General features: G+C 37.1%; 1 protein-coding gene across 1 annotated transcript; it reads left to right on the plus strand.

Moving 5' to 3' along the window:
• The first annotated feature begins 8,111 nt into the window (after positions 1 to 8,111).
• LOC133248948 (taste receptor type 2 member 31-like) lies at positions 8,112 to 8,954 on the plus strand. Its single transcript, XM_061419207.1, has one exon. The coding sequence runs from the start codon at positions 8,112 to 8,114 to the stop codon at positions 8,952 to 8,954; it is 843 nt and encodes a 280-aa protein (XP_061275191.1).
• Positions 8,955 to 10,466: the final 1,512 nt, after the last annotated feature.

Genomic DNA, 10,466 nt, shown 5'->3' on the forward strand with positions numbered 1-10,466 from the left:
GGGGACGACAGAAGATGAGATGGTTGGATGGCATCACCGACTCAATGGACATGAGTTTGGATAAACTCCGGGAGTTGGTGATGGACAGGGAGCCCTGGCGTGCTGTGGTTCATGGGGTCACAAAGAGTCGGACACGACTGAGCAACTGAACTGAATTGAAGAACCCACAGTTCTTGTCAGAGCCAGGAATGGAATTCAGGCTTATCTTCTTTTTAGGCTGGAAAGAGCCCAAGGAGTGTCTTACCTCCAACATGGTTGCACTTTTCATTAAAAACTGTGCAAAGATTCCCAAATCTATCTTATGATGTAACTATTAATGTCAACTTGGGACTACAGAGTGTGGATTTCCTTATATTAGTGAAGGATATTTAAGTTTTAAGTAAGAAAAAAGTAATTCAAGCAAAATTATGGATTACACAAGTGAAAGTTCCAAGGATAAGAACTATTTTATATGGCTATATTTAGATGAACATGCCAAAGCCTTTGACTGTGTGGATCACAATAAACTGTGGAAGATTCTTCAAGAGATGGGAATGCCAGACCACCTGACCTGCCTCTTGAGAAATCTATATGCAGGTCAGGAAGAAACAGTTAGAACTGGACATGGAACAACAGACTGGTTCCAAATAGGAAAAGGAGTACATCAGGGCTGTATATTGTCACCCTGCTAATTTAACTTATATGCAGAGTACATCATGAGAAACACCAGGCTGGAAGAAGCACAAGCTGGAATCAAGATTGCCGGGAGAAATATCAATAAGCTCAGATATGCAGATGACACCACCCTTATGGTAGAAAGTGAAGAAGAACTAAAGAGCCTCTTGATGAAAGTGAAAGAGGAGAATGAAATAGTTGGCTTAAAGCTCAACCTTCAGAAAACGAAGATCATGGCATCCGGTCCCATCACTTCATGGGAAATAGATGGGGAAACAGTGGAAATAGTGTCAAACTTTATTTTGGGGGGCTCCAAAATCACTGCAGATGATGATTGCAGCTATGAAATTAAAAGACGCTTTTGGAAGGAAAGTTATGACCAATCTAGATAGCATATTGAAAAGCAGAGACATTACTTTGCCAACAAAGGTCCATCTAGTCAAGGCTATGGTTTTTCCAGTGGTCATGTATGGATGTGAGAGTTGGGCTGTGAAGAAAGCTGAGTGCCAAAGAACTGATGCTTTTGAACTGTGGTGTTGGAGAAGACTCTTGCAATTTCCTTTGACTGCAAGGAGATCCAACCAGTCCATCCTAAAGGAGATTAGTCCTGGGTGTTCACTGGAAGGACTGATGCTGAAGCTGAAACTCCAATACTTTGGACACCTCATGTGAAGAGCTGACTCATTTGAAAAAACCCTGATGCTGGGAGGGATTGGGGGCAGCAGGAAAAGGGGGCGACAGAGGATGAGGTGGCTGGATGGCATCACCAACTCAATGGACATGAGTCTGAGTGAACTCTGGGAATTGGTGATGGACATGGAGGCCTGATGTGCTGCAATACATGGGGTTGCAAAAAGTCAGACACGACTGAGTGACTGAACTGAACTGAACTGATTTAGATGAACAAGAAAACTCTCCAAGCCCAAAGATAAATCTTGAAAATCAGCACACTTGTTCTTAACCTCATTAGTAACATTAGAATAAATCTGTCAACTTACCTGACAGAATATGACTCCTATATTCATCTCAAGTAGATAGTCTCTATCAATGGTGTTATTTTTTAGTACATTTAACAGCCTTCCCTTGTGTGGTAGGTTAAATACTGGCCCCTCAACAGTCTATATCCTAATCCCTAGAACCTGTGCATAATGTTATGTGCAAGGCAAGGGGAGATTAATGTTGCAGATGGGATTAAGGGTGCTAGTCAACTGACTGAAATCTGGGGAATGTCCTCGATTATCCATTGGAATCCCAAAGATCCTTTTCATTGGAAGAGAGACAGGAGAGTCAGAATGAATGAAGAAGATAGGAAGATGTAACCAGAGATCAGAAGACCATGACTGTTGGCTTCAAAGAAGAGAGGCATCCTTGAGCTAAGGGATGCAGCCAACCTCTAGGACTTGGAACAGTCTAGGAATGGATTCTCCCCTAAAGCCTCTGGATGGAATCCATACTTTCCAACACCTTTCTTTCAGCCCACATTGATGTTAGCCCAGTGGGATCTTTCCTGGCTTCTCAAGAACTATATGGCATCAAATTTGTTTTGTTTCAGTTACAAACTTTGTGGTAATTTATCACCAGCAATAAGAAATAAATATTCCATTTTATTAAAAACGCACTGAATTTTTCACCATTGTAACTTGTGATATCTATCCAATCTAAACCATATTCACACATTATCCAAACACTTGTTTTCTGTTCATTGCATAAATATCTTCTGAAAAGGACAACTCAAATTCCAGAATAGTTATCTAGTCATCTCCTGCAGCTAGTTGGCAGATCAGTTTCAGCCAGACTGGGCATATTTATCAGGTACAGAACTTTGTTTTATACATTGAACCAATTGCTTGACTGTTTCATCAATTAAACTTATTGCTCTGAAATTTATCTGGCAGATTTGATTAAACTCTATAATTTCAAGCAACCCATTCCACAATCTCCAGTCTCAACAGTTGTGGCCCCTCAGTTTTCATTCCAATCCCAAAGAAGGGCAGTGCCAAAGAATATTCAAACTACTGCATGATTGCACTCATTTCACAAGCTAGCAAGGTAATGCTCAAAATCCTTCAAACTAGTCTTCAACCGTACACGAACCGAGAACCTCCAGATGTACAAGCTGGGTGTAAAAAGAGCAGAGGAACCAGAAATCAAATTGCCAACATTCGTTGGATCATAGAGAAAGCAAGTCAATTCCATAAGAATATCACTGACACTATCCATCTCTTCTGAAAACTAAAAGAGTAATGTACTTGCTCACTCAATATCACAGAAATAATCAACCCCAAACTTTTCAACTACAAACACTGAAAAACTCAGATGTCTACCTCCACTTACACTGCTTTCTTTTCTTGCCACTCTGTTAAAACTCTTCTTTCAATTACACTAACTCGAATTTGTGTGAAAGAAATACTGGACACCTGTTAACAACATGGCCACATAAAATATCTGTTACATGGGGAAGAAGAGGGCAAGAAAAACCATTATGAGGCTTTGGTGTTATTTCAAGAACATACTGGAAATCATCAGGAATTTTAACTAGGCGAACCAGAGGGTAGAAAGACAGAGAGGGAAAGAATAATATCAATGGTGGTGGTTTCTATTCTCTTCATGAATATTTGCATTTATATAATAGTTACACAGTTTCTCCCCTAAAATCAAAACATAAGTGTACTAACAATTACTCTGCATTCTCTGGGCATTTCTTCTGAAACGACTTATCTCTTCTCTATGTTTTTTATATTTGACAATGAATTCTAGTTTTGATTTTTAAAAATTTAATTGCTTTAGGATCTTATTGAAAAGACTTGTGAGCATTCTTCTAGGTTTCTTTTGGTTTTGCCTCAAGTGAGAAAATCCACTTGTAGCCTCTGTATCATGAGTTATACAAAAAGCTTTAACATATAACAAGTTAAAACAAGTTTTTAACCTGTTTTGCTTTTTTTTTTTTTTTTTAATATGTGTGGAAATTCTGAAAACTGGTACCAGGATTCAATGACTTAGGGCAAAAAGAATATTGCACATCAGTGCAAGTCACTCTTACTCACATTTGCATGAAAATCAAATGGAATTCAGCCTTTCAATTGTTAGCAGTGTTGGAGGGTTATTGTATATGTTTTGTGCTTAGTTGCTCAACAAACTCCTGAAGACCACACGGACTGTAGCCTGCCAACCTCCTCCGTCCATGGGGATTCTCCAGGCAAGAAAACTGGAGTGGGTGACCATGCCCTCCTCTAAGGGATCTTCCCAACCCAGGGGTCAAACTCAGGTCTCCCACATTGCAGGCGGATTCGTCTGAGCCACCATTGTATATGTCAGCACAACTATTTGCAAGAAGCAATAACATATGTGTTAGTACAGATTTTGTTGCCCACAGCAAGTCTGAAGGATTTCTAGATTAAAACTGTACAGTGAAGTATGAGGTATGTATTAGGGAACCTGATGTTACAAAACCATTGACCAAAATTGCCAGCCCTGGTGAGGCACAGTAATGACCACTTGCATGAGTTGTCTCACAACAGGAGGTCCAGATACGGAACAGGAAATTAACACAGATGTTTTGCCATAATATGTTTGAAGGATTTTTAGATTAAAACTCTTCATTAAAGCATCACATATTGGCCACATTGTACACGATATGGAAGAACATGAAGCAAACTATTAATTATACCTTAGGGATTAGGATTTTTTCCTCTTTAGGAATTTCAGTTGATTTGCAGAGTATTGTTGCTGATGATAGAATTAGGAGACTTCATTATATATGTTTTTGGAAATTGAGAGTATTCTTGAATTAGATTAGTTATAAGCTCACATATCAGATTACCTTGGGTGACTTTATCCTAAGGCATTTATCTCAAGAATTACTTTTATTGAATACTATTTGTGAATTTTTTAGAAAAAAATTGCTTTCTACTGTTTTTTTTAACCACTTCTATATTCTGATGTTAAACTGGGGAAAAAAATTCTTTTCCTTTGCACATGAACTACTTATTTGACTCTTTTATTTGTATGACACTTAAAGAAAATACGTTAGTTATTATATCTGATGTCTTGCAGTTTTTAATTCCTACCATCTGTAAGATCCATTCTCATTCATACTCTTAAAATGTGTGTTAATATACAATATCTTATAATTCTTCTGTTGTGTATTTTACCTTCTCATGCATTACACTTTATCATTTGTGGGGTGGGAGTTAAGTGTGATTGTAGGTTGAAGCCCTAAGAGGACAAAGAAGAGGTAGGGATGTATCTTGAGGGGGGTCAGCATTCCTCCATAAGACATCCAACTTAGGAGAAGTCACCACACTTTCTGGAGAGGGAGGACCAATCTCCTCAGTGAGGGGAGAAAGGATGATTCATCTGACAAAGGAGGATCAGTAGAATGGAAGGGTTTAGGGTCCTCCAGATTCTTTGAAATCTGACCATACATCCCCAGTAAAACTTCTAGGGTCTCACACATGAACCCTGTGTCAGTTTGGATGCAACCACATAGTAGGAATATAAGAGAAGGATACTCTTATTCAAAGATCTCATTTAAGGCCTAATATGTAGCTATGTGATCTTGATGTATCTTGAGCAAACTGTATAAATTCTATAATCTCAGGTCACACATTTTTCAAAATAGAATAATCTTCAAATTTCTACTAAATGATGTTTTTTAAGAAGCAAGTCTGATTTCAGTGACAAAAAGTCCTTGTAATAAAGGCACATACCTAGAGAATATTGATTACCATCAATGTAACATCAAAATATAAATATTCTGGTTAAAATATATTTACTTTAAACTTAAATACTGAAATTCATCTGTACCAACTTTTTTTTTAATTTACGGATTCTATGCGGTCATCTACCTTCATTCAGCCTAGGTAGAGTTCAATTATTGGTTCTTTTTATGTGTCCTACCTCTTGAGAAACCTATATGCCGGTCAGGAAGCAACAGTTAGAACTGGACATGGAACAACAGACTGGTTCCAAATAGGAAAAGGAGTACGTCAAGGCTGTATATTGTCACCTGCTTATTTAACTTATATGCAGAGTACATCATGAGAAATGCTGGGCTGGAAGAAGCACAAGCTCGAATCAAGACTGCTGGGAGAAATATCAATAACCTCAGATATGCAGATGACACCACCCTTATGGCAAAGTGAAGAGGAACTAAAGAGCCTCTTGATGAAAGTGAAAGATGAGAGTGAAAAAGTTGGCTTAAAGCTCAACATTCAGAAAACTAAGATCGTGGCATCTGGTCCCATCTCTTCATGGGAAATAGAGGGGAAACCGTGGAAACAGTGTCAGACTTTATTTTTGGGGGGCTCCAAAATCACTGCAGATGGTGATTGCAGCCATGAAATTAAAAGATGCTTACTCCTTGGAAGGAAAGTTATGACCAACCTAGATAGCATATTCAAAAGCAGAGATATTACTTTGCCAACAAAAGTCCTATACTTGGACTATAAAGAAAGCTGAGCGCAGAAGTGATACTTTTGAACTGTGGTGTTGGAGAAGACTCTTGAGAGTCCCTTGGACTGCAAGGAGATCCAACCAGTCCACCCTAAAGGAAATCAGCCCTGAATATTCATTGGAAGGACTGATGCTGAAGCTGAAGCTCCAATACTTTGGCCACTTCATGTGAAGATTTGACTCATTGGAAAAGACTCTGATGCTGGGAGGGATTGGGGGCAGGAGGAGAAGGGGACAACAGAGGATGAGATGGCTAGATGGCATGACCAACTCGATGGACATGAGTTTGAGTGAACTCTGGGAGTTGGTGATGGACAGGGAGGCCTGGTGTGCTGTGATTCATGGGGTCACAAAGAGTTGCACATGACTGAGCAACTGAACTGATGTGTCTTCTGTTCCTTAGTCAAATGATATTGCTGATTATGACGATGATGATAAAATTTCATCCCTGCATTCAGTTTTCCACAACAATTTAAATTCTGCAAATGACTCTTTAAACATGGAGGTTTTCATGCTTTTTTTTGTGCATTTTAGGGAAAGGCACTGGAAGACAATGTTCCTTCATTAACATCTATACAAAGTAAATTCTCTTCTTTAACACATACAACATGAAAACTTACAGCAGATATTACTATAAAAGAAGAAATACCCATACTTGTTGGCAGGGAGATCACATACTAAAACATTTGAGAGGAAAAGAAATGGTTTTCACAATGTTAGCTGAGGACCAGTGTGATAATAGAAGCCTGTATTTATTGAAATGGAAAGGAAGCCACAATAAAATCAGAAAAGCACCATAAGACTCTTAATTTTCAATCCATTAATTCATCAGTAGTGGTATTTGGGATGGGGGTTTTTCACTCAGAGGAAATGTGAAGCACACAGGATAAGATCTTTTTTTTTTAATTTTTTAATCTATGAAATCCATAATAGGCATTTGGGGAAATGGATTGATGGGAATAATGACCTGAACCAACTGGGTAAGACACTGGAAAATCAACTTCATTACCCTCATTCTCACCAGTTTATCCATAAACAGAATGTGTTTTTAATCATGGTACTGATGGATTAATTTCTATAGTGTTCATTGCAGATCTACATAACTTTGGTCAAGCTGGAAAACTTATAATTCTGTTTGCATTGTGATCAACCACTTGAGTGTGTAGTTTGAAATCTGCCTCAGCATCTTCCCTTTCTTGAAGACAGCCACTTTTCCCATCCTATTTTTCTTTGTTTGAAGTGGTAGCTTTTCAATGCAGACTGGGCAAGTATTTCAGTTTAGTTTCCTAAAATGAGAGATAGATCTCATAGTGCATGCTTCAGGAAGAGGATTCAGTCCCCGGATGACTGAAAGTAATAGCAGTTGTCCAATATTGCCCACTTATTCAGCTTCCCATGTCCACCCTTAACTCCACATTTAAAATTTACAAAACGTCCCTGATTCCATCTAGGAAAAGACAGTTTCCATCACTATATTAGATGTCTGCCTTGCATTACATATAACATCAAGATCCTAGTGATTATGATCCTAATATGTTGAATGTAGTTATGACCAAGCTTCATCTAATGGTTTAGGCTTTCACTGTATATACTACATATTGGGTTTTAAAATTTTCCTTACTAACAACTGAAGTTGATGAACACAAATTATGGAGAGGTTAGACAGGAGAAATTAGCACAATGATAAGTCCTTATTTGCATGTTAACAAATCAGAATTCATATTTTACTTCAACATCAGTTAAGAAGCAATCCATCCCATTTCAAGGCCACAGAGAATATGAATAGAGTCAATTTGAAATATTAGGAAATAGCAATGTTTTTCATCCAGACAGCAATGAGCTCTTCCAATATTATTTCCTGATGCTTTCCTGCTTGATATTCATCAAAGAATTTATAAGAAACAGGAATTTCACTGTACATCCAAATCAGCTGTACAAAGAATTTAAGGTCAGAATATTGAAAGAATCACAACAGTGACATTAGACTTGGATTTTTTTTAGACATGATAATGTTTATGTCAAACATTGTTTCCATTCTATTAATGACAGAATTTGTTCTGGGAAATTTTGCCAATGTCCTCATAGCACTGGTGAACTGCAATGACTGGACCAAGAGACCAAAGATCTCAGCTGATGGGATTCTCACTGCTCTGGCATTCTGCAGAATTGTTATGTTCTGGGCAATGTTAATAAATTGGTATGTAATTGTGTATAATTTAACTCTATATAATTCAGAAGTAAAAATTATTGTTCATGTTGCCTTGACAGTAAGCAACCATTTTAGTAACTGGCTTGCTACTAGCCTCAGTATATTTTATTTGTTGAAGATAGCCAATTTCTCCAGCCTAATTTTTCTTCACTTGAAGTGGAGAGTTAAAAGTGTAGTTCTCATGATGATGTTGGGGACGTCATTGTTCTTATTTTTTCAAGTTGCAGTGTTAAGCATGGATGAGGCTATTCAGACAAATGAATATGAAGGAAATACCACTCAGAAGATCAAACTAAGGGACACTTTACACCTTTCAAATGTGACTCTGTTCACACTAACAAACTTTATACCCTTCACTATGTCCTTGACATCTTTTCTGCTGCTAATCTTTTCCCTGTGGAAACATCTCAGGCAGATGCAGCTCAATGGTAAAGGATCCCAAGATCCCAGCACCAAGGTCCACATAAAAGCCATGCAAACTGTCATCTCCTTTCTTTTCCTGTTTGTTATTTACATTCTGGCTCTAATTTTATCAGTTTGGAATTCTAATCAGCTGCAGAAAGAACCAGTCCAAATGCTTTATGATGTCATTTTAATCATGTATCCTTCAATCCACTCATGTATCTTGATCTGGTGAAACGGGAAATTAACTCAAGCCTTTCTGTCATTTCTGTGGCAGTCAAGATGCTGGCTGAAGGAAAGGAAATAGGTGGAAACATATGTCTTTTAGCATAAAATTAAGGGATGAAGTCTATAATGTCTTATACCTTCTATTGATGTTTTAAATATGCATATAAGTGAGTAATATCTAAAGGTTTACTTAGAAAAGTCCTTTACCTAAGCTTCTTAGAAAAGTGTGTATGCATGTGTTTATGAAAGATATAAAACAGATAAGATTACCATACTATTAACCAATATATTTCAGATAAGCAATCTAATTTTACAAATATTATGTGAAATGCCTCAGGATTATGTAGCAATGCATATTTCACTTACATATTCTATACTACCACTTTTCTGCTGAAAAAAATATGTATATTTATGAATTTTATACAACTGACAACTTATCTCAGGAAATTGTTTACATTCTACTGTTTGAGCCTCCAATCATTTGGAATGTAATGACCTTCAATTCTGAATCAACATGAGGATGTATATTTGAGATAGATTTTTATCCATCATGATCACTTACTTCATGGTTATTGGAGAATAATTAGCAATATTCTTAGGTAAATATGCTCACATTAAAATTCAAGAATAGCAATCATATTCAGATACATTTTACATATGTGTACAATCAGTTCTACGAAAGAATATTAGATTTATGAACTTCCCTAGTGTCTCAGACAGTAAAGAATTTGCCTGCAACATGGGAGACCCAGGTTCAATTCCTGGTTGGAAAGGTCCCCCAGAGAAGGGAATGGCAACCTACTCTAGTATTCTTGCTTGGAGAATTCCGTGGACAGGGGCCTGATGGGCTATGGTCCATAGAGTTGCAAAGAGTTGGAAATGACAAGCAACTAGCACTTTTACAAAAACTTAGGAAAAAATCAAGTTCTGTTATATGGATGAAGAATAAAATAATCATGACTTATTTTAAGTTTTGCTATATTTCCACATGAAGTTATAAAAATAACTTTTTAGACTTTTTAGCTAAGAAGATATGTGTTGAAGTCGACATCTGATGTCAAATTATTCATTTTCCCCCTAAACCATCTTGAGGCTTCCTCTGAAATGCTAAGCATCTCCTCCATTTTGCTGCCTAAAATTTCCTTTTAATCTTAAGGTGAGAAGACTCGGATCTTCCCTATTTTAAAAACACATTCAATATAAGAATAGTAAAAAATTATGCTACATGAGTCAGTGGCTTTTCTGCATGTATTAAAGTGGTATCTATGATGTCTATATAATAATTATAGGAAATGTCTTCAAAACCTGTTTTATGACAATCTTGGGGAAAATGATGAAATAGAAAGGGTGTTGATGTAGTATTGATAGCAATTTTCACTACAGGAAAGAAACATATAACCTTGTTTGACAACTGTATTTACATGTCTATATTAATTCTTAGTTATGAAATTGTAACATCATTATTTACCTTAAGGTAAATAATTTCCACATCTGACTTATTCATTGGTTTTAATTATCT

Source organism: Bos javanicus, chromosome 5 (genome assembly GCF_032452875.1).
Source record: "Bos javanicus breed banteng chromosome 5, ARS-OSU_banteng_1.0, whole genome shotgun sequence".
Classification (NCBI taxonomy): Eukaryota; Metazoa; Chordata; class Mammalia; order Artiodactyla; family Bovidae; genus Bos; species Bos javanicus.

Bases quoted from the DNA above. Each gene is read 5' to 3' on its own strand.
- LOC133248948 (XM_061419207.1), top strand. From the start codon at position 8,112: ATGATAATGTTTATGTCAAACATTGTTTCCATTCTATTAATGACAGAA.